At 38.8% G+C, this 25,035-nt stretch overlaps 1 protein-coding gene across 2 annotated transcripts in view; it reads left to right on the top strand.

The window, feature by feature from the left end:
* The window catches only part of CLCN3 (Cl-/H+ antiporter 3), a 68,227-nt gene that overhangs the window by 19,009 nt on the left and 24,183 nt on the right, over positions 1-25,035 (top strand). The window contains exons 1-3 of one of the 2 annotated variants that reach the window (XM_009961871.2): positions 9,319-9,400; positions 21,987-22,144; positions 24,485-24,584. In XM_009961871.2, the coding sequence (XP_009960173.1) occupies positions 9,319-9,400; positions 21,987-22,144; positions 24,485-24,584 (340 nt within the window). Of the gene's footprint in view, positions 1-9,318; positions 9,401-21,986; positions 22,145-24,484; positions 24,585-25,035 lie in introns of those variants that run through there. The other variant, XM_086464781.1, reaches the window with a different exon arrangement.

The raw sequence follows: 25,035 nt of genomic DNA, 5'->3' as shown, positions 1-25,035 counted from the left end.
CATGAGGCACAGCTATTTTATTTTGAATAGTTGAATTGTCAGTAACTGGTTATCATTTACTTTTTTTTTTTTTCTGTTAGATTGTAGTTAGAGCTGCAGACATTTTGCCTGTGTTCCATATTACTAATGCAGCTGAACACAGGGTATCTGACAATATAGAACCATGTTTTCTTTTACTTTTTTAATCAGTAATGCGTGAAATTAATTTTGTCCCTCTGTCTGGAACACAAGTTGTTATACATTATGTTTACATGGATAAGTTGGCTAATTAACAAAGTTCTTTCAAGGATTTCAAAATCCCTGGCAGAAAACAAAACAAAACAAAAAATGTCTGAAAGATTCTTAGGTTAAGGGGAAAAAATGTTTTATCATAGTTATTGAATGTCATTATTGAATGAGTAAGTTGCAGGTGTTTGGAGTATCTTTCACATCTTGCGTGATTATCATGATAGTGATTTTCCTGAACTCTGATCTTTTTCTTTGTTGGTTTTTTTTTTTAGTAACATAATTATTCTCCAGAATGAAAATTCCCTTTATTGTTTTAGTTGAACAGCCTGTAATGATATTATAGTGTTAGTCTGGGCCTTCAGATTGTAATTAGATTGGTGTGGCATTAGACTTTCTGAGGGACAGAATTTATGGCAGGGTGTATGTAGAGTTTTAGTAACCAATTAGTTTATTGTTTTCTGTTTAAAAACAAATATTGACCATTTCAATTTCTCACAAATGCCACGGTCAGTTCTTTGAAGACTTGTTTATAGGATATGACAATTGTGTTGGTTTTAGAACTTAACCCTACCAACAGTACTTAAATGGTCTCAGTCTTTTCTGCCAAGGTTGTATTTACAAACTTAGGTTTCATCGTCTTCCAAAACACACAAGCATATCCATTTCCAGCCTGATACTCTGGAAGAAGATGAATCATAATACTAGTAATTCATTCTTTCCATCTTTCTGATATAATTTTGTTGGTTTCTTTCTGCAGCTCTGCCAAAGTGCTTAAAAGAACACTGGCTTTGGTAACAGATGCTGCTGAGGCAGTTACTACTGACTTGACAGCCTGGTGTAGTGTTATTTAAGTATGTCCTTCTCCCAGACATACGCTATGAATAGTGTAAGATGAAGGAACAAAAGCAGAGGAAATGTGATGGCATGTACGTAGAAAGAAGAGTCTGAAGCATCCAATAAAATAATTAAGTCTAATATGATCATAAAGTCTTTAGGTACTAAATAAACAATTTTCTCTACAGCTTTAATAATGTTTCATTTATTCATTTTACCTTTGATTTGTTCTTTCAGGTGAGCCACAGGAGGCAGATACGATTTTAACCAAATTGATGTCAGGCTGCACTCTTGCTTTCTAGCCCTTGAGAATATTCTTGCTTACCAGCTAATAAATACATTTTAAAGTGAAAGCTTTTCATCTGCTTGGATTGAACAGAAATGTTAATCTGGAAGAGGGTATCATGATGTCCCTGAAACACAAGAACAGCTGTACTGGGTCAAACCACAAATCCACCTGACTCAGCATCCTGTCTCTGACAGGGGTCAAAAGTCGGTGCTTAAGATGGGGTAAGAGCCAGGTGAGCAACTGATAGGCACCTCAGTACTTGTACAACAGTTTTGTATGGCTGACGACCTCTCCTGACTGAGTGGCGGTTTTTAGAGTTTTAGTCTTTATCAGTGCATTTTTCTTCCATTAACTTTTTCCTGAAGCAATTTTTTAGCACCCACACTATCCTTTGGCAAGCTCTAATGGCTTAGCTACACTGTGTGTGAAGAACCACCTTATTTTCTTTATTTTGAACCTAAATACAGGTATAAATACTGCTGAGAACAGCTCTAATTGCCAGAGCCTTGCCAAGGCTAACACCAGCCTATGTGTTAGCATGGACTGACACATGGACTTCCTTGTCACTCACCTTTGTACAGCAGAAATGCTTAAGCTCTTTTTTTTTGCTGTTGATAGTTGCAGCTGTGAAAAGGCTTTTTCCACTGTTACATAGGGTTTTTAACCTGTTGAAATGAAACTGCTGTTGATACAAAAAGGTTTGATGTGAAACTAGGGCAGGGTGAACTGAAACTAGGTGACTTATTTGTCTTGCCAGATACACATACTCTGATAAGGCCTATAGCATGGTGCCATTGCTGTGAAAGGTGGTAGTCCCTTGCCCACTTCTGAGAGAGGAAAGAATCATGGGTTAAAATCCCAAGTTTCCCACCAAAAAGAACTGCATCAGAGCAGTGATTTAACTACAGCAAGTCAGTGAGCAGGTGCATTTATTAATCACTAGTGTGAGGTGTTTATGGCTTATGTTTTGCTATACCTATATACAATGTATACTCATTAACAAAAATTTCTTGTCCTTGCCCTTGTCGTTTGTGGTGGTCTTGATCGTCTAAAACAGTAACTATCTTAAGGGATCTTTTATTAGGACAGATGGTGAAAATCTTACTTCCATTGCTGCTTACTTGTTTCTTTCCTCAGTTACCTTTCCCAGGGTAAGGATTTGTGGTTTGCTCAGTTGGACCTTGCAGCTGTCTCATGCTTTGAATCCTTTTTAGTGCCCCTTTCTGAACATTTTCTAATATCTGTAACTTAAAGGAGAGATCAGAACTTCACACAGCATTTTGAAGATGAGCATGTCATGGAAATAGAGTAGCCAGTCTTATTCTGACCACTCCGAAGTATTTGGCTCGTGGTTTCATGGAATTCAAAGATGCCTGACATAGTATAGTATTAAGTATTAACAACATACAAAATTGCTGTTGGGGCTATGCTCACACAGCTTATATATCTATGGAGAAGATGTGATATTCTTGAAGACAGAAATTAAGCTCAATATATATGGCGTATCTAGGGAGGAATACATGTTGGTGCTGTAGTTCTATCCCCAATGCATACTTTGAACAGTAAGTTGGAAGTAGTGGCCAAAAATAAACAACCCTAAAACAGAGTAAGGGCAATCTAGCAGATAAAACCTATTTCCTTATATGCATTTAGGTGAGAGGAAAACCAGAATGATCTCAGTAGCAGAATTTTGGCTAGTCCTAGAAAAGGAAGAAGTAAACTTCAGGAAAGCTGCTAAGTAAGCCAGGATTGCTTCCTACTAAGGATGCCAAATCTTCTTGTTGATGAGTTGTAATTACAGTTTTAGCAGATTGGAGTGTGAGGAAAGGACACGTATGTAAAGGTGAAAATACAGCAGGACTTTTTCTTAGTAAAAGCCTATCCTGTAAAGAAAAAGAACAGAGAAAAGGTAAAAAGTAGTTAAGAGGCTCTTAAAGAATCAGAGAAAGAAACTTGTTTGCAGAAAGTAGCCCCCTTTTTTCCCAAGTCCTCCTTGCATGATTAGTACAGTGAAAGTAGGTGTATTTAATGTCAGTGTAGAGCTGACCAATTAAAAAAAAAAAAAGATAAATAAAAGAAAAAAACCAACCCACCTCTCACAGCTGTTGATGTCAAGGATTTTATTCCAGCATCATTGGGTTATAGGTCAAGAAGCGTGTGATGGACAACCCCGGAAAGAAGTGAAAAGAGAACTGAGTCTTGTAGTAGTCTTCCCTTCCGTGTTTTGCACTGAGATATCAAATCAGTCTTTAGAGACCAAACACTTGGCTTTTTTTTCCAGTTTATTTTTGGTCTTGAGCATTAATGTTGCATCATGATTTCATTATTTTCCCTTTTTTTCCTGTCAATTTCTTTCTTTTCCTGCCCTTAAGTTTTGCACAGCAGTAGGGAGCCTTTACTTGCATTTCACTGATTTGCAGTGAAGGTTCAGATACCCGCGGGGGAAGTCAGTCTCAGCATTGATTACACAACGTGCTTGCAGCTATATGACCTGTTCTGCTGCATTCTGTTTGCTGGTTGGGTTTGACTTCAGTTACCATCTTCCGTGTCTGGACATGGAGTAAAAGCACCATTGGAAGTTACGCAATACTGCAGAACCGTAATTCAAGAACCTGTGGTTGGCCAGTGAAGAAGTAAACTTACTAGGTTAGATCCTGGAATAAGGTGTTCTTTGTGGGTGAAATGATTGTGAACAAAATTAAGTAACTAATTTGTGGGGAACAAACAATTGTGAAAAAATGTGGTTAAGAAGCCGTTTTTTTTCTGTACAGTACAATGCAAACAGGGAAAATCTTATTGTGTACTACTGCTAAGCACTTTCCTCTGGGGTTTTTTGACTCCTCCTTTGTTTAAACCCCATCTGCCTTGAACTACTCAACAGCATGTGTTTATAAATTTGTTTTCTTCTGCTTTTACATTATATTTGGTCTAAAATTTTTCCTATCATCTGTTTGCCTTATTGAGGCTTTTGATGAGGTGGCAATAGAAACAGCTTGATGGAGTCTTCTGTATATAGCTTGATACAGAGCTGGCAGCCTTTTGCTAACACCACTGTGATAAGGACAGAGTTCTGTATAATGCTAATGAATGAATGAAGTTTGGGACTCTGTAATTTCAGATTTTCTTAATTTCTGGGGGTTTTTTTACTGTGTATTAGTTTGAAGCTATGTATAACTTAACTTTTTTGTTATTTATTATTCTTTTTCTGTGATTGCTTCTTTGAGTTATTTTATCCTGGACCCTGTCTGGGTGCCAGAACTGAGAGAAGGGTGTTTATCTTTCTTTTATTGTCTTTAGTGCTCCCATTGCTGGCTCTTTTTGACCCAGATGAGAAAGTTGTATGATTTTATGCAGGATGAACAAAGTCAGAATGAAGGCACTGCAAGATCAGTAAACTGAGACAAATTAAGTAAGAGAAGTCAAGCTGGTAGAGGGATTAGACCTGGTCTTAATTTGGCTGCATGGGTTGGGAAAAGGGTAATTGAAAGAAGAAATTGGGAAAAAAAAAGGCAAGAGAGTAAAGCTGGAAAGAAAAGGAATGGAAGGAAAAGGAATGGGATACAGTAGGTTTTGAGGCATTTTGTGTGTACTTTGGGCACCCTGTTATAAATGGATGCTTTCATGCCCAGCCTTCAACTGGCAGCGCATACAAGTTAAATTACTTTTAGAATGGTTGGAGATGGTAGCTGTTTTGAGGAGTGCTCTATTATGTAGCATTTTTCAAGAGAACATTATCTTCTAGCTAGCTCTGCTGAAGGAAAAGCTTTAGTTTTGAATAATAATAGGGAAGAAAATGCCAGTTAAGAGCCACCAAGATCTTTTGCATCAGCCACACTAACATTTGTAATTGTCAGACACATTTTTGGCATCTCTTGTTACTTTAATGGAATTGTTCAGCATCCCCAGTCTTACATATGGAATTTTGTAAAAGAGACAATTTTAATTTTCATTGCCTGGTGCAATGATATTATGTAATCTTATCACCAAAATAAACCAATTAATTGAGGGAAAGGAAAGAATATGTTTGGTTTATATGTAACAAGGTGCTTGGCTGTCTTCCTTAAACCTAGCTTACTTTTTAATATGAAATGGTGGAGTAGTGCTTCAGAATTAAGGTCCTCCCTCCAACCTTGGGTAAGCAGGCTGTCATACCTCTATGATACTTCCCTTCTTCTCACTGGCCTTATTCTGTCACCTCAAAACACCTTTTCCCTGGGTGTATCTGGTTTGTCTAACCTCTGACTTGTTCTTATATTTTCAGATACTTTATCTTGAATGTATTTCTTCTGTCCCCCTAAAAAGGAAAAAATGAGTTGTGGAGGGAGGATTAAGGTATCTTTCTTTACTCTTAGTATGCTTTAAAGGTGTGTCACCAGATGCATTGTGATATTTCTGGAACAACGGACTTAAATCCCTCTTCTGCAAAGACAGATGCATCTGAGTGATGGTTAACAACTGTATGTGCCTGTTGAGAACAATGGGAGCACTCAGATCAGTGAAGTTATTTGGGCATGGAGGATTTCTGGGATTAAGGCCTTAGTCTATAATTACTGTGAGGAAATCTCCTTGGAAGGAAGCTGCTGTACAAACCTGCTGTTTACATATGGGTTATTCTATGTACTAAATTGGCCATTTTAAGGCGTTCTTAGTCAATCAAAGTAAAGCTATTGTAAAACTAAGTTGAGGCCTTACAACAAGTGTTCGTAATGTTGTGTACTCCATAGTACTCGAAATACTTAGTAAACTAGAGACACCGTTTCACTGACTGTAATTTTGGCATTTGCTGAACTTCACAGAAGAAATAACTGATGTACTCCTTCGAATATAAAATTGTCAGACAGTTAAAGTTGGACACTATTTAAGACCAGGTAGAAAGTAATGTGGAAAGATTAAATTGTATAGACTTTTAGATATTAAAAAAAAAAGAGTGGCTTAACTAGGTCAGGTTAGCATGCATAGTATCTGTCTTTCTTGTTTGGGGAAAAAAAAAACCCCAACAACCAAACAAAAACCAAAAACTACCTTTCATGGTATATTGTAGGAAAGGGAATACATACAGTGATAATGGTTATGAACAATGAGAACGCAAGCCACTGGTAATTGAGAAGGGAAAATGACTGTTCTGCTTTTTAAGTCTAGACAAAGGACTGTATTTGGCAGCCAGTCCATGGGTAGTGACCTTGGAAGAGCTGTTGCAACTTGATATTAGGTGGACTCTTGAAATGTTATGTAGCAAGTACCAAGCTGTATCTGTTTTACACTGCAGAGTTCTTGTCATTTTCCCCTCATATATAAAGTTTATCAGACATGCCCTCCAACTAGTTACACCCTTTGTCTTTTCCAACTCAGACTGAATTTTAGATGTGTGTAGAAATTTTGCATGTGCCTTAGTCCAGTGAACAAGTTTAGGCCAAGAAGTTAGATATTTCTTTGCTGTGACCGATTTTTATTATCAATTCTAAGAAATTCCAGGCCTTTGGTAACCACATCAAAGTCTTAAACTAGTAGTGTTCTTCCAGACTGTGTTAATACAAGTCATTTATATCCTTTATTTCATATTCTTTCAAATATGGAGTTGAATTTATAGTGTTGTCTTCTATAATAGACATATAATAAATGCACTTAAACAGTTAATTCTGTAATAATACTTCAGGTTACAAAAATTGTTGTTGTATTTCTTCCTCCTGGGATTATAGGAGACCACTCTGCACAAAGCATTTCCTTGTATAGATGACAGCAAATGGAGATGTTTGTTTAGCTCAGTAGAATACACCAGTGTTTTAGAACTGAGTATCTGTGGCTCAAGGGTTCCCTTTGTCTTAAGAGATAAGATAGTCTTTAAGGTTTTAAAATATATTTCGCTGTGTGCTCATATTATTTTTTTTCTTTTATTCTCATTTGTTTTTCCATATATAGAGGTGCCACCATTTTTTCAACATTTGTATTGGAGCCATATTTTTAAGATTTAATATATTGACAGGTTTGTGAAGTAAATTTGGTATTTTTTAATGTCCTACTCTGCTCAAAAAGAACACTTACAGGACACAGCTTGTAACATTGGCATTGGCTTATAGAAGAAATAACTTCCTTAAGAACATAGTTGGAAATCTATTTAAGAAACTAATGCATTTGAAAACTGAGATAGTTGTCTGTCGCAGTTACAGAGGTGAAAAGTAATTAATAAATTTCATTAATTTAATTAGATAATTTAATTAATAAAATTAATTCCTTTTCTTGTGTCCTGTGTGAATGAAACTGAAGCTGGGGCTGCATGCTGCAGGCAGTATTCTAAACTTTAAGTGTGAATAGTGTCAGTAATTTCACTGGAACCCCTCAGTCATGTAAATCGTGCGTGTTTGTGTGTGTGCATGCACATATGTATGAGATATATTGAAGTGTTCTGCTGAGGCAGTATGTCCAAGGATGTGTGTATCCGTTTTCAGCTCTTGAGAGCTTTTTTTTTTCTTTTGCATAGTTTGACAAAAATGAATCCCTGCAGCTTAAGTGATAGCATAGTTAATGTATGACATATTTTACTGATAGATCAGGGAACAATAATATTATATTACCTGCTAGAGGGAAAGAAATGGAAAAACAGTAGCCACTTATATGTGTCTGATTACAACTGAATTAACTATATAAATCTCATGTAAAATAGTTTAATAATCGGTAATTGCAAGATAGGACCGGTCCAAGATCGTACAGTAAACATGAATTAATATAAGGATACACTATGTAATAACATTTGTTTCAAATGCAAGCAATTATGTAGTCAGTTTAAGATTTCCTGTGTTTAGGTACCGGTTCGTTGAGGTGCTTGGGTTTTCCCCGCGCTGCCGCAGCCCCTGCTCGGCGGTGTATCCCATGAACGCCGCGGTTAGCGTTCACGTGGGTTGTTGCCTATTTTGAGCCTGTGAATTAAGGGGCCCGGAGCGTTTTGTCAATGCGTGGAGTCATGCAAGCCTCGGCAGCGACCTGCGTTGGCCGCGTTTGCTCCCCCCGCCCAGGGCCCGAGCTTTCTGAGCACGGGTGTTACACAGATGGGATACCGGGAGAATCGTCAGGAAAAAATTGGAGGCACCAGCCCATTTTAGTTAGATACGTAATTAAATTCTTGCTTTAATGATTTTGATTAGCCCTGTTCGAGTCTGACGTTCGCTGCCGTCGAACTGGCAGTCCTAGGACGCCGGGGGTGGCGGTGGTAGAGGGGTGGGCTGACACACACAATCCCCCCCCCGGGAGCGGAGCGGTGGGCTTTTGGCAGGTTGCATTGTTCTTCCTCGGTGGCACTCATTTTGGTGTTCGGAAAGAGTGAGTACGGGTACTGGGGGACAGGCTTCTCCCCCACCGGGGGCAGTCCATGAGTTTTCCCTTCCAGACAAACGCGGCTGCAGCCGTTTGACCAGTCTCCGCCGGCGCGGCCCCGGCGGGTGACCGAAGTGCCAGCACCTAGCTTGGCGGGTTTGTCGCCTTAACCGAGCTGCTAACCCCACCGTTCGCTTGCCGAGGAGGCAGGCGGTTCGGGCGGCCTCCCCTCGGCCTGCCGGTCCCCGGGCCGGGGGCAGCGGAGGAGGCGGGAGCCCCGCGCACCCGCCCGGTGACCCCTCCCGTCCGCGCCAGCGGGCCCGTTCCCTCCCGGCGAGGGCGGACGTGGCCGCCTCCGCTTGCGCGGGTGGAGGAGACCGCGGCGATGGGCGCCCTCCCGCCGGGCGGGGCGGGGGGGGCGCCGGGCGCAGGTGGCGGGGCCGCGCCCGCCGCCCGCGCAGCCACTGGCAGCGGCTGCGGCCGCCCCGCGCTGACATCAGCGGCGGGGCCGAACCCGGCTCCTGCGCCAAGGCGGCGGCGGCGAGGGGCGGCGCGCAGGCCGGGTCGTGGCCAACATGGCAGCGTCCCCCGCGGCTGCCCGCGGGTGAGAAGTGCCGCGGCCCTCCTCAGCCGGCGAGCGGGCTGCGGGGTTCGGCACGTCCATGGATGTATCTGCGGATCCGTATCTGCCCTACGATGGCGGGGGAGGGGACGGCATTCCGCTCCGGGAGTTGCATAAACGAGGTACGGCGGGCTTGCGTGTGACTTACTCGTCCGCGTAGCTGGGTGCGTGGGGCTGCTGTTGGGGTTTGAAGCGGAGGTGTGAAGGCTGGGTAGTTACCGCACTGCTTTGTGTCGCCAGCCCGCTGCCTCTTGTGGGGGGAGGATTCCGTTCTGGCTGGTTCCTGCGCTGTCAGTGATTGTTTTCTCTGTGGGCAGATTAGTCCTGCTTCGCATCTCATCGGCTTGTGACTCCATCTTCGATATGTGGCAGCCTTCCCTTTCTAGCGCGCTCTTCTCTCTCTCTCTTTTTTTTTTTTTTTAATCAGTAAAACCATCTCTTGGGCACAAAAACACCCCAAATTGTGGTTGTGACTGACCGTGACCAAACTGGCAAGAGTGATTAAATCGGCGGTTTTAATGCCTTTCACTAACTTGAATAGGAAGTGTTTGTCTAGCTTTGAAGTTTCTGTACGTGCTTCTAGATTTGACTCTTTGTTGACATCTTTGATGTCTGAAGGGAAAGCTGTGCGATTGTCCTGTCTTACTTAAGCCAATATTGAAGAGCTCTTAAGAAACTGGAGCTTTGCGGTAGATTCCTTACACTGTTGCTTGCAAGGAAGCAGGTTTAAAAAGAAAAGTGTGTTATTAGTGTTAGGGGAAAAAATCCTCTTTTGAGCTTTCCTTTTGTTTCTTACTGCAAATTTAAAGCAGAATACGTTCTATAAAGATTTGGTTTTGTGCTGAGGGAAGTCGTAGTACCAATAAATAAAAGTTATGCCTTCAAATGCTGTGGATATAAGTGGTTTTAATTCTAAAATTAGAAAGTTATCAACATTTATGGCTGCTGCTGATGGCATTAGCGTGGAGGTAGGCTGAGAATAAGGATACAATTTACATAAGATGAATTTTTTTTTCTCTCCATGACAATTTATGGTTTTACCTTTCCTTGTAAACTCTTATTTCTACAAATATAAATCAGGTCACACTTTTTTTTACGTTCATCTAGCATTTTTATCTGTATTTTAATAGTTTACATAAAAGGTTACTTGTCATCTTATTGTGGTTCTTAGAATGTTTTTCAAAACATGTTGAGAATATCAACAAGTTCCAATATGGCTTATTGTAAGACAAGCACATTCTTATATAGCAAGTGCTGGACAGTTCTCTAAGTGAGATTTTAGAATTACTTCTGAGAAACTGAGGATGGAATTTTCTTAGAATTTGCAAGGTGTCAGTTGGAGATCTTTTTAATGTATATAAATACCTGAAGGGAGTGTGCAGGAAGACAGGGCCAGGCTCTTTTTAGTGGTGCCCAGTGACAGGACCAGAGGCAACGGGCGTAAACTGAAACATGGGAGGTTCCCTCTGAACATCAGGAAACAGTTGGTTTTTACTGTGAGGATGACTGAGCACTGGAACAGGTTGCCCAGAGAGGTTGTGAAATCTCCTTCCTTGGAGGTACTCAAAAGCTGTCTGGACATGGTCCTGGGAAACTGGCTGTAGGTGGCCCTTGTTGAGCAGAGGGATTGGACAAGATGACCTCCAGAGGTCCAACCTCAACTGTTCTGTGAGTTTAGATTTGTAGACAGATTTAAAGATGAAAACTGCAAAACAGCTCTAATATTACACTTTCAAACTTTGCAAATTATACTTAGACCTTGAAATGTGATCAGCTGTATACTCCTGGAAATTACCAGACTTTAGTTGATTTTACAATACAAGAAGGTATTTGCAGTGCAAAATGGTGTCTGGCACATTGGAATATTGTTATTAAACAAACAGTTTACAAACACTGTAATGGAAACAGTCAAGGGTTTAACTGGGTGTTCCTAGTGTGGTGACACTGCCAGGAGCCAACAAGCGAATTCCCAGTTGTGACTTGTTGCTTTTGCAGTTTTACTGAATTCCGTTAGGGCTTGTAGTTCCTATATTCTAATACTGTGTTTCAAAACCGGTGTTACTGGTGCTTCTTGGGTTTGCTGTAGTGAGTTTAGATTAAAAAAACCCAACAGAACCCCAACAGTGTTACTGTAAGCTCTTGCAAATCTTAATTTGTCAAGTGCATATGAGTCATAAGAAAATTGAGTATTCAGATGGGTTTGTTCCGTAGGTTTAATCAAAATTTGTCGCTATTTCCTGCTGATTTACAATACCACAGTAGTCCATTATTGTCCTATTGCTGTCAAAATAAGGCTTAAAATTCTAACAGACAAACCAAGAAATTTAAAGTAAATTCTTGACACTTCTGTATTATCTCTGAGTCTAGAAACTACCAAGATTTTTTTCCCTCTTCTGTAGGTTTCAGAGCATTGTAATAACAAGCTTAAGAGAAAATAGGTAAATATATTTTGAGAAAACAAGCCTAATCGTTAAAGCCTGTGGAATTTTTTTCCCTTATTCACATCCTGACAGCTCCTCTGTCCTGCAGAGTAACGTTCACGTCATGCAAAACTGCTTTGTAACATCAAAGCATTTGTTGCACTAATTGACTGCAGTGGCTCATTTAAAGTGACTGTACCTCAGCAATTATGAAATGACTGTTTAAATCATTAGGGGTCTTTGGGGTTTAATTAATGACCTTTATTAACGTTCAGTGAGATGAAATACAAAGTATTCAAATACGTTATTATTAAAAGCCTGACCCATTGGTTTGCATTAAGATGATGTTTTGATTTTTTTCAGTGCAGATACGCTGTGAAACATCAAATGGAAAGATTTTAAAATACGTATTTATTAATTGTGTTTATCTTTTAATGTTGATTACTCTCCATTATCTTTTTGAAAAAAATACAGCTATTATTGAATACTTCTTATCAGGAGTTCCTTTAACTTGCTTTGTCCTCAGACTTCTTTTTATGTGGTACTTAAATGCATTGCTTCAGACCTCCTTAACCTTCCCTGATATACTGAAATAAAACTGCAGCAACACAGTTCACTTCTAACTCTCTTTTCTGGTAACTAAAAAAAGATAAAAGTACTACTTGTCTCCTCAGAAAGGGTTTTAAAGTCCTGGTTTAGGATTGCATATATCATAAGTAACATGTACACTTTTTCATAAGAATTTTTTGTATAATAAATGATATGCTGGAATATATGTTGTATAAATAAATTACTTGTGTTGCTGAATTCTTTGCCTTTGGATTTGTTTTTGCAAGGTGGACTCTTGAAATTCCAAATTATCAGTATCTTGCTTGTCTTCCAGAGATTCACAGACATGCTCCCACACTTTGATTCCCCTTCCCCCTTTTTTCGCTGAGTAAGCATTTATTTTACCATTCTTTAAAAATTTGAAATCTGAGCAGTAGCAGTACTATGTATAGTGGCCAGTAGCAAAAATGAGCTTCAGCAAGCATGAATGTCGTTAACTCCCTTTGATTTGTTACATATACAGAGGCACATCTTAGATTTTGGCAGTCCTCAAGCAAAATTAATGAAATGCTGTTCCACTAATAATCTGCAACTGAGTCGGTAGTCAGGAGATACGAAAATGATGTATATAAAGAGCACACCAAATTTACTGATGACTTAGTTTTAGAAAACCTAGGGCTTTTTGAGACAAAATAACTCACAATTTCATTTATTGTGCACCAGTCACCACTACATGTACATGCAACTCCTGTGTCTTAGACTGTGCTATTAATGTTAACATTGGGGAAACCTCTCCACCCCCCCACACCCCTCCCAGCTTCACCTGTTATCATAAGCAATGAGGCAGAGGATATTTAATAATATCCTGGGAAGAGTTTGAGTCAGATGCATACTGAGCCAGCTCAGATCCTCTAGATGGTGAAAGTTATACTTTTGTATTTTAGGCTGTGTTTCCGCTTATGGGCCTCTATGTTTGAGAATTAGTAATAAATCAAAAGCCATTAAACGAGGAAGCTGTCACTGTGACCTTTGAAGTAAATGGGTGTGAAAGTTGTGTACACATGCTCAGAGCTAGAGATTGACCCTGAAATTTTATTGGTAGCAGAAGAAGAGTAATAAAATTAATTTTTAGACTAATTACAGGTTCATGACAGAAAAGGTGATTATAGTTGTCTAACATTGAGTGCTTTGAGAAGAAGCATCACTTGGAGAAACTCAGCATGGTTACGACACAGAATTTCTGGTGCACTTTGTTTTAAGGTTCCTAGTATAAAAAGGGAATAAATATTTTCAATTGTGAGTTTAGCATAATTGACTTTGGTGATTAATGAATAAAGTACCATGAGATATAACTACAGTTCTTTGTAGGTAGTTGCAAGTTACCTTTCTGTGTGTGCAGTGTGACTGGTAAGGTTCTCTATTAGGCATGCATTTCCCAATTTTGGAAATGATTTTAAGATGTACTATTATCTGAGATCTTAGAAAGCTAATGAACAAACCAGGATTATGCCCTCATTGGGCCTGAATGGGATAATCATGTTAGTGGAATTATTAGTTTTGTTGCATCCTGTCTTTGCCCTGTGAAACGACATACAAGTAATTAGCTCTTACGTACATGCAGCAGCAGTGGTGCTTAGAAATCCAATTATCTAAATTTCTGTTGTTCTGACTCTTACTGCCTTGGCCATTGTTAGATGATAGGTTACTTCCCTTTTACAAGTTTTGCTTTATCTAACTTATATATAATCTTTATACCTTTTGTTTTTCTCATCTCCTTCCTGCACTGTTCATCTTAAATGTGTTAAATTTAGTAGGGTGGAGATCCCCGTAACTCTTCATTTGCATATCTGAAGTCCCTATGCATTATAGACATAACTAAATGAATATTGTCCATTCTGCCTTTAAGACTACAAGAAAATATATCTGTGATAATAAAGTCATTGTTTCTGCTGCCTCATAGAAACAGAAGTGTTTCTTCCACCTAAAGTAAAAAGCCAAAGCTATTAATATTCTTTTTTTTAATTATGCTATATACATTGAGCAATACTTGACCTGTACTTTGCCGCCTTCTCAGGTTTTCCTGTGCATCTACAGTGGATGCAAGCTTTCAAAAGGCTTGGTTTAACTCTGAGCTGCTACTATTCAACTTTCATTTAACTCCTACTTTTTTTAAATGTTATTTCTAAACCCAGATATTTATTTATTTATTTTTATTTATTTATTTTAGCAGAAGAAATGGAGAGGAGGGGATTATCACTCAGTACTTTCTAAAGCATTTTATTTCTCTTCCCAGTACTTCAAAGCTTGTTGTGAGTCTTCCTGTTTCCCACCTATCAGATATTTTCCAGCTGTTTTTTTTTCAGTTTGTGTATATATAGTTTTGACATTTTTGTATGCGTTTTGATTGTAACACAGAGACTGATTTGTGCTTGTAAGCCTTTGATGCAGTTTAGAAGAGCCAGCTGAAGACACAGGCTGAAAATTCATAGTTAAACCAAAAGGGGAACGTATTACTTGATTATAAAGACTTTAAGTCGTTAATAAAATCATTAATCATCAACAGCAGCAAATGATAGCGCTCTGGCATGGTGTGCTGGTTTTGATTCTGAAATCTAAAAATTGCTTCTAGTCAGGAAAAGACAAAAGTGCTTAATGACTCTTCTTGAGTGGTTGCAGACAAATTTAAATACACTGACTGTTTCTTGGTGGTTTGGTTTTTTGTGTTTTGTTTTTTTTAATGTAAAGCCTTATATTTTGAGGTCTGAATATGGAGACAGAAAGAAGCTGAGACACTAACATGTATCTTGCATACACAAATCTTCTCTGTTACACATGTAAATGATCCTTAATGATGTGCGGTGCGTTCAGGGTGGTTCCCCACCTCCATTCCCCTTGCCACCTAATACCCAAGGACACACGGATGAATCAAAGCCTTGGATTAGTATCTGGCATCCAGAAAGCTACAGCCCCTGCTGATTGTAACACTCAGCAGGTTTGGATGGTCATGTCAGGGAGAGCTTATTCCAGCCTTTGGTGTAAACTGATTAGCTTCATTTTCACTCACAGAGGTGCATTTTTTTTTTTTTCCCCTTCCTTTCACGCTGCTCAGAGTAGCACAAATGAAACTTGTCGTGCTGCTGTCAGCCAGAAGGACGGCTGCTGAGGAGGGGAATACTGTGTAGTTGTGCACTGCCTAGAAAAAAAGGGGGTGTGAGCAGCAGCGAATTAGGGTATTCTTGCTGTAAGAGTTAGCAATTATGTAGCTCGTGGAGAAATAGCTTTGAGAAATTGGGTCCTATTACTGCTCTGCCATTGACTCCAATATTGACATTGTTTATTTATGGTTGTGTTCAGGACTCTGAAATATTTCTAAACATAGCCACCTTTGGGAGTTTTGAGCTCTGTGAAATAGATATTACTGTATACTGTCTGGATATTAATATTTATATAGAAGTTTTGAATTGTTTCCAGCAGAAAGATATGATTAAAATCTAACAAGACCCCAAGGGTGCATTTATATATTTCAGTATAACTAGTCTGATGGTTTGTTGCTGTGGAAGGGGGTGAACTTGCTCATCTCCCAGTTATTGCTATTGCACTGGCTCAGTTTCTTGTTTGATAGTGCAGAAGCTTGGTTCCAGTTCTGTATAATGGTAGATTTTTATTTTGTCTGCTTACACGAATTAGCATGTTTGCTTGGTTTACTGTGCAGTCGGATCCAAGGGTGACAGAGCTGATCCAAGGGTGAGAGTGGGAGTGTGTGACCAAGAATGGGAGGGAGAAATAGGGGGAGCAAGATCGCATATTTGGGTGGCAGCAGTGTGTTAGATCAACCTTATTGTGTAATTATGTCCCGAGAGATATGTCTCATTTCATAAAATAGAGTAAGTTGATAAATGCTAAGTTTGAGACAGAGCGGTGTATTTTGTAGTGTGCATTCCTAAGATGTATATCATGTGCTGTATAGCATATGGAAGGGCTCTTAAACTTTATCTTAAAATTACGGTCCTTTGTTAACTGCTAGCCACCCTCTTGAGCCTGTTCATGTCTTAGCTCTGTACCTTATTCTCTATGGAGGCTGTAGTTGTGTGGATTTGTTCTCTAGATGATACTGGGTAATTGTTCAGATCGTCACATGGTGGAGACCCGCATAAAAATGTATCGTGCACCATTTGATTACCCAGGGTGCACTATTTGTCTTAAATCTTGATGTTTCTCCTCTCATTATTTTTATGAGAAAAGAAGGAACACTGCACACAAGGAAAGAGTCGGAAGGGTCATTGAACAGTTATGCAGGAATTGGGAGCATCAAGTATGTTGCAAAACCCCTTTCTTGTGTGAAACTGTCTTTAGGTAACTGTGAAGCACTAGCTCCCTCATTTCTTTAATTCAAGGACTTTTCAATATACTTTCAGTGGGATTTTTAAGTCAGTGTGTGTGGAAACTGGAACCCACTGCCTCCCCAGAAGAGAGAACACCAAGAAATGAGAATGCAGATCCACTAGCTCTTCATTTCTTCATACCAGGGACAGGATAGCAGGACCCTGAAGATCTTTGTGATCTTCTGGGTTCCTTCACTGGAGACTCGTTCTGAGAGACCTGTGAAGTGAAAAATGGAACAGCATATGAATGTCGGCCACTCATGGTTTGATTTTTTTTTTTTTTAATGTTTTAAAATGATTTATTGTGAAAATTTTTGAACTGTGCCATAGTGAATAGTCAGTAATGGTTTGCTTGTATTTGAAAGGTATTGGTCCTTGCTGACATGATCTTTTTCTTTTTAAATGAATTAGCTAAAAACTAACCAGGCATTTTTCTTTAAAAAACCATTACTTTCATCAGCTGCATGTTGCCCAGGGTTGCTTTCAATTTTGAAAGAAATCTACTGAGTTACAAAAGGACAAGGGATCACTACTATAGGCAGCCTCTGAAAACGCTGTGCATGGCACCTGAAAAATGCTGTGTGTAATCCACATAAATCAGCTTTTTGTCACGTTTGTCATGGTTCCAACATCAATCAAGATTGAAGACTGCTCATATGAGGCACAGATATAGAATACGAGAGAAGAGATATTCCTTCCTTCAGGGGGGACACAAGGCAAGGAGGAATCTGTAATGTGTAAAAGAACTTGTGTGAGTATAGCAAAATTTTAGTTCTGTAATTTCTTTGTTCCTGCTTTACGTCAGGAGGGACTAGCTAAGCAGAGCAGGAGGCTGGCTCAGTTTTGGGAGCTAACAGACATGCAGTATAACTTTGTGTTCAGAGGGAAATGAAGGAGAGCAGTATGGTAAAGGCTACTTTTTCTGTCAGGCATAGTGTCATCTCAAGTTATTTTGGATTTTATTTTTTTAATTCTCAGTTAAAAAAAAAAAAGGAACCCTCCACTTCTTCAGAGATGAGAGCTTTTTTTATGGTGTTAGAATCCACTTCTCTTACTCCAGTTTTGTCCATGTAGCATTTTTTGATTGTTTTTACTGTACCTTATTCTGGTCAGGTGTCCCAAAGTACGGTGTTTTACTGTTAAACTTGATGCTTGTTACAGCGTTTTTCTTTCAACATGATGCAATATTCTTTATTAGGTTTTTTCTTGGGTTTTTTTTTGGGTTAACAACTTCATTTGAAGCAGTTCTTCAGCACTACCAGAGCTGATTGCTGAGAAAAGATTGTGCTGAAGGCTTGGAATTACATGCATGGAAGGATAACAAAAGTCAGCTGCCTTCCTAGAAGGTAGTTCAGGCAAGACCTACGGTGACTGAATCAGCTAAAAGGGACAATCTCCTTTCTCTGAAGCAGCATGTTGTTTTTGTTGTTTAGAAGCTTACTATCTTCAAGCTTGCAGTCTGTGATTGCAGCAGCTTGCTAGTTATGTGTTGAAAACACAGGATTGTTAAAGATACTGTTGGAGTGCACTAATAAAGGGATGCTAGCTACCTTAGTTTTGTGAAGTGTGGAAGGATTGTGTTGAATTTGCTTTGTAAGGATTCCTGTGAGTTGTACTGAGCCTTCGGGAGGATCAGTATATTACTGTTTGCCTCCCTGCAGTAACATGGGTTAGTCTGGAGTTACAGTAATAATAAAAGTTCTGCCTGCCACTTTTACCATCTGCTTCCCAGTCTAATAAAACTTTAAGCAAACTCACACCTAACAAAAAGAAGGCTTGGCTTTCTTTACAGCTGCAGAATGGCTCGGGTGCGCATGTACAGAAAATGGAGGTGTTGTCTCATCATAGCTAGAGGCTGTGACTCTATACCGTGTGCGCTAAGTGCTTGTTGCGGTTGTAAGGTTCTAAGGCTGCTTGTATTTTGATGAAAAGTGCTTGCATTGACTTGTAGCCTGAGAAGGAGTGTTGAAACTCGAGGACTGGGGAAAAGGGGGAGAAAGGAAGGAGAAATACCTTCTGAGCGTTGAGAATGTCCAGAAGGCTACCTTTGCTAAATGCTACAATTTATCAGGGTAATGATGATTTCCTGGTTAGAAGGTTAGAATGTTGTGATGAAAAATCTGTCTTATGGTAAGGATTTTAACAAAATCTGTTGAGTTGAAAATAAATTTAATAACACTTCGATAAAACTGGCAATAAATTATGAGAATTTGCATGTGTTTATGCTGCTGAGAATCATTGTCATAGCTGTGAAATGGTAGAGAAGGAAGGGAAGTGGAACTTTGGAAAAGTACTGAGTATTGGTAAAGGTATATTGCTCTAAATTGTCCTTTAGAATAGTTATATGCTACATAGATCATAATACTAGCTGGAGAATGTCCTCTCCCACTGCTGTCAGGCTTAGGTGTCTTAGCTACAGAGCGTCAGATTTTTTACAGTTGTCCGCTTCATAGTCATCTATAGGGCAGCCTTTCTACCACACACTATGGCGGGGTGTCACTGCTGCCTATTCCTCACTTGGTACAAGATTACGGCTATTCGGCTGTGTCAGGCATTCACGGCAGCTCTGTATTCAGCAATACCGCCTCTCAGCTTCTCGTCTTGTTCTGTGTCTCCTCCCCATCATACAGTAATCATTTATATTCCACTGTTTGGTGTGCCAACAAGTGCTGGCGAAGTAGGAACCTGATGCAGTTTCAGTGGGATTTTTATTGTATCCAGGCAGTGACCGTTCTTTGTAGTCTACTCAGGTTTGGTTTGGGGTCAGTATGGTGACATCCCCGATCATTTCCCTGGAGAGAATTCCAAGTCAGCACCTTGTGATATGCATTAAATCACCTGTTTGTGATACATTTATAACTCTCAACTCTCCTTTGCCTTGTATTGCATAGGATTGTGTGCTCCTTATAGCTTGATACTGCTTCAGATATAGCAGGGCGTAAAACTCCTGTAGGCTAAAAGCAAGCTTTTGTCCTACTGTGATCACTCAGGTTCAGGAAACTGCTCGGTCATGTAACTTTGTAGGAGATTAATAATTAAACTTTAGCTGAATTTAATTTATGTCTCCTTGCTTTGCGAAGGAGGTTAATTTAATGTAAAAATAACATTTTCATAATGTAGTCTGTTATTCTTCTAATTTTGAGAGCAAAACTAGTCATTACAGTGTGAATTTTGTTACTACCTCTTCCACAAGATGGGCTTGCCCTTTCAGCTAGCCAGACTTGTATCTTAGACTTCCTTTCTAGTTTATCTAGAATTAGAAATGGCAAGAAAATTGAATCCTTTATCCTAAAGCAAGGTTTTCACAATCACCTCTATTAGAGAATCTTACTTAGTTTGTTGTCGTTAGCCTTTTATTAATGGAAGCATAGGTAATGCTGCTTTACATCTGCCTTAGAGACTAGCAGCAGCTTTGGGAAGAGATTTACAGGGCTTAGCTGTGGTGAATAGATGAGGGGGAATTTAATATGACACAGACTGGTGGGAAAAAAACAGTATGAGGAAAGATGGCAGCCAGGCTGGTGTGAGTGAATGGTATTGGCATCGTTGAGGGGTTATCTCCTGCATTTGCATTCTCTTCTTTGACTTAAGGTTTTAAAAAAACCCTAATCTTTTTACAAAATTTTAAGCTTTTCTATATGTAGTGTGTATACGTAATGAATAATAGTTTGTGTGTCTTGAAAATTTTAGATTGCATTTTTTCTTAATAGGATTTTTGTATTATTTTCTTGTGTGTTGTCTTTCACCACTAAGAATATGTCCAAATAAACACTGCATTATATAGCAGGCATAAATGAGACCTCCCAAGAAATAGATGGCTGAGGCACACCTTTGGATCTGAGTAGAAGCCAGGTGTCACGCTGCTTCTGCTAAATCTCAGACTTGACAAATTTAAAGGGAAAAGGCACATTTTACCTATCTATAAATCTAACTGTCAGTTGTTGGTGAGAACTGGGGCTGGTGAACTCGACATTCGTAGCATTTGGAAGTTTACAGATAGGCCCGTTGAAGACCTTTTATTTTTGGTTTTGATAAGCTGGAAACTTCTACTGACAGCACTAAGAAGCTGAGCCTGCAATTAAAAACCAAAACAAAACACTAAGAAAACCCAACTCAAGATACATCCCACCTGCCTGACCATCCCAGTGTCAGCCTAGTGAAATGAGTCCTAGTTCTGTCTGTCTGAACTGACAGAAGCCTTGGCCAACTTGGGCCTGCATCTTTAAGAACAGAGATTATTGTGGTGTGCCATATGCTGTAGGCCAATTAATTTTGTTCTTGGTCAAACAAATGGGAGTAATCACTCTTTAAATCATTGTCTATATTAACCTCATTATAAGTGTTCCCTTTATAGCACCCACTGTTGCAGAAGCAGTTTGTGCTGGGTTGGCAAATGGTGGCTATGCTGTATTTAGACAGCTACCAGCAGAATTGTGCTGGGGGTCTGTAAATACACTGCAGGAACTCAAAAAAAGCCAAGATATTAGAGAATTGATTATATTTGAAAGCTTAAAAAAACCCCAAACCAACCAACCAACCAACCAAAAACCCCTCAACTTTCTTGATCACTTGTGAGGAAGGAAACATTCTCAGTACTCCTCTTGATCCTCTTATTCTGGTCACTGAAGGAAATACTGTTGAGGATGTTGCTGTGCAAGCTATTTGTGAAGGAGCTAGCTAGTGATGACAAACTAGAAGACATTTTCTTTATACAGTGTTTCTAGCTTTTCATGACCGAGGGCTGTTCTGTGAGTTACATGAAATAAATAATTTTTTTTTTTTTTTTTTTTTTTTAAAAAAAAGAAGAGTATTTGCTTGGCTTTGTGTTACCTTTTAGCTGCACCAGTAGTCTGTTGATAATGTATTTTAGGTTTGGTTTAGACATGTAGGACAGATTGGTAATCAACAGTGTGTCTATTTAAAAACAACTGGCAACTTACGGAAGTGCTGTGGACTTCAATCATCTGGTTTTGTTTTCTTACACTCAGATTTTCCTCTGTTACTTCATAAACTGAAATAAACTTCAGAATAAATGTGTGTCAAAGCTGCTGATTTTTTCCACTTTGTTCTGTTGAAGTTTCTGTGGAGTCTGCACACAAAACAGAGCAACAGTTTGACTAGTACATTCATATTTAGCCAATGGAAATACAAAGTCACTGACGTGCATTTTTAACCTGCAGATGAGTGACAGAAAACAGTAATGACAAGCAACATTGAAAGACCTAAATGAAGTAAAATATGCGTATTATGGGAAGTGTCTTAATTACTTGCTCAGACATTTTATATGCTGTAGTGTTATGTACATTAGAATAACTTTATTGCAGAATTAATTCATTCGTGTCTTTCCTCTGCCACAGGAACTCATTATACAATGACAAATGGAGGAAGCATCAACAGTTCAACACATTTACTGGATCTTCTGGATGAACCAATTCCTGGAGTAGGAACATACGATGACTTCCATACCATTGACTGGGTTCGAGAGAAGTGCAAAGACAGAGAAAGGCATAGACGGGTACTTGAGATAAATAACAATACTTGGACAGTATTTTTTGTTGGATGTTGGAATTAAGATCTGATGTTATGTGTATACTTTAAATTTGTTAAGTAGTTACATCAGCTAGAACTACTCGAATGCTATTTAAAAAAGCACTGTTTCATTCATACCTGCAGTCCTACGACAGTATTATAACTTGGAAAGGGAACAGTAATTAATAGAGTGGGAATAGTTTCCCATCACCCAAATGACATTTTTACAGTACTGCCTTTTTTGCACACTAGTATATTTAAGGCTATTTTCCAGTGTAGAGTTATTTGTAATAGTGCAATACTGCCTGTGGTGGTACTTGTACAGCAAAGTGAGCACTGATATATATTGTGTTTACACTGACACAAGTGTATCAGTGCTACTGCTCTGTAGTGCTGCAGTTGGTTGGATTATGGAAAGTGAAAATTCTCACATCTAAACTGCTTGTATTGGTGTATATGTGCTTAACAAAAAAGCAGTCTCAATATGTATGTTAAAAGCCCTTTCCACTCTGCCATCTCAGATCTTGCTTTTCTCTTCTCTATTGATTTCTTCAGAAGATTTTCAAAGTTCAGGCCATTCATCCTTACCAGTGTGCTCTGCAACGAGTTCTTTCATGAAATGGGCTCAAGTTGTATTAGTCAGTAACATGCTAGATACTGTCGTTCATGTAATGGACTTGTTTAATAGCATTTTAGGAGGAAATATGCTGTTTAGAGCCTTACTGCCAAACTTTTGGGATGCTTACATTAACTTTAAAAATGGAACAGACTGGGAGATGTGATTTCTACTTAAATATTTTTAACTCATCAAAATGAATAGTTAAAAATGAATTGTAATTGTATGGAGGGGTCAGGGGAGAGGTTTCTTCACGTACAACACTGTAGCGTTATTCTGCTTTCTTTGGAAACACCATTTTTAAATTTCTGGAAGCAAATGTAGGATGTATATGCCGATTCACTTTGACATGGCTTGGGAAAAAAACCCTTACAGTAGTTTAAAAAACAAAACACACACAATTGCACTGTCTAGTGCTTTTTTAAGGAAAAGAGATCCTGCACAATGGATCTGAGAACATTGCTTTGTTTGAATGCTTTTAATGAAAAGTAAGAAGGTGTTCTCCGTATAATATTTTCCATAATCTGATGTCTAAGCAGTAATTAACACAACGCCATCTGTACACTGCAGATGTGTATGTTAGTGTCCAGTGGATATGCCATTGGGTAGAATGCTGGGCCTGACCAAAGCCTGGCAAGCCAGATCACACCTGGAAGGAGGTTACCTAGGGTGAAGTCTCACGGCTGTTATTTTGATGTCAGAGACCAGAAAAGTCAGACAAGACAGTTCACTGTTTATAGTCACAGAACTCCTGTGAAATTTATAAATAAGCCCTGAATGATAGGAGGCTATCTGGACATGTAATCAAGGTGTAGAAAGAAGGAATGAGTACTAGTTCATGGTGGTTTTGAAAGTCATGCTAGTGTAGGGACAACTTTTTTAATTAAAAAAAAATTTGAGAATCTCACAAATGTAGAGGAAACTAGAAAATATGTTTATTTGCTTTAGGGGTGGCATTGTTTTCTAGATTTCCTTGTCTAGTATTGTTCTTTCTTGGTTTGTTGGTTGTTTTTTTTTTCCTCTCCTGTTCATTGCACTTGCTTTCTCCCTCCTTTTACAGTATCAAAAAGTCATAAGAATACGATCCAATTACATAATGAAGGTTTAATCGTAAAAAAAAAGTAATGCACAAATTTCAGCTAAGTGTAAAAAAGTAAAGTAAATAAGGCTAAAATAAGAATTACTGTTTTTTTCAGTGCAGTAACTTGTAATCGTAATAGTTGTCTAGAAGTACTATAAGGTAGTTATCCAGTTTTTGGGTTTGTTTTATTTTTGTGTGGTTTTTAATTTAAAGATAAAAGAAAGATGTTTATATTTGAAACACGTTTAGGAATTTTAATTGTATGAAATAGCTTATAGAACACTAACAGTCTGTTTGAGGTTCAATAAAAATAATTTAAGATTTAGGAGAGAAATAATTTTACAACTGCATATTTTAGGTGCATATGATAGAGAGTAATAATTTATCTTAATAATGCATTTCCTGGGCTTTAGTTCTTTAAATTAAGCAAATTTACTTTCCTCTGTCAATTTTTTGATGTCTGAATAACGAAGCTGATACATCTACGTAAAGCACTAAATACATGGAGGACGCTTGTAGTTTAGAGAGGGGGTATATTTGCCTGCAGCTTGCATCATGCAGGTTTTTTTTTCTCCTATTCATATTACAGAAACACATACACGAGTACACATAACGATTTCTCTTTGCAGATTAACAGCAAGAAGAAAGAATCAGCATGGGAGATGACAAAAAGTTTGTACGATGCATGGTCAGGATGGCTGGTAGTCACGCTAACTGGTTTGGCATCAGGTAAATTAAAAACTAGAGGATTTCTTTCTTGCATTTGTCAGCGAGTATGGTTACTGTGCTTTTCATTTGTGTGTCATCCACCGGTCTGGATAAGAGCTGGTTCAGGTTACTACCATAATTCCATGAGGGAAGGAAAAGGTTGACTATCTTGATTTACAGACTTGAGTGTTTTGAGGGAAGGGTTTACTAATCAAATGGAAAACAAAATCTTCACTGAATTTAGTGAGAGTTTCTCAGAGTTGTTGAACTTCCACCTACTAAACTGTCAATGTTCTTGATTCCTGTGATTGAGATTGGTGTTTTCTCTTTCTGTTAAATATTGCTTTTTTCCAGTTGACTTTCTTGTGAAAGTGCATTAATTGATTGTGCTAGATGATTTTTCTGTTATGAATTTGTTTGGGGGGTTTTGGTTGGTGTATGGGGGTGTTTTTTGGTAGTTTTTTTTTTGTTG

Source organism: Leptosomus discolor, chromosome 4 (genome assembly GCF_034619465.1).
Source record: "Leptosomus discolor isolate bLepDis1 chromosome 4, bLepDis1.hap2, whole genome shotgun sequence".
NCBI classification, from domain to species: Eukaryota; Metazoa; Chordata; class Aves; order Leptosomiformes; family Leptosomidae; genus Leptosomus; species Leptosomus discolor.
The sequence above is the reverse complement of the archived record's forward strand: the minus strand, read 5'-3'. Positions and strand labels throughout refer to the sequence as shown.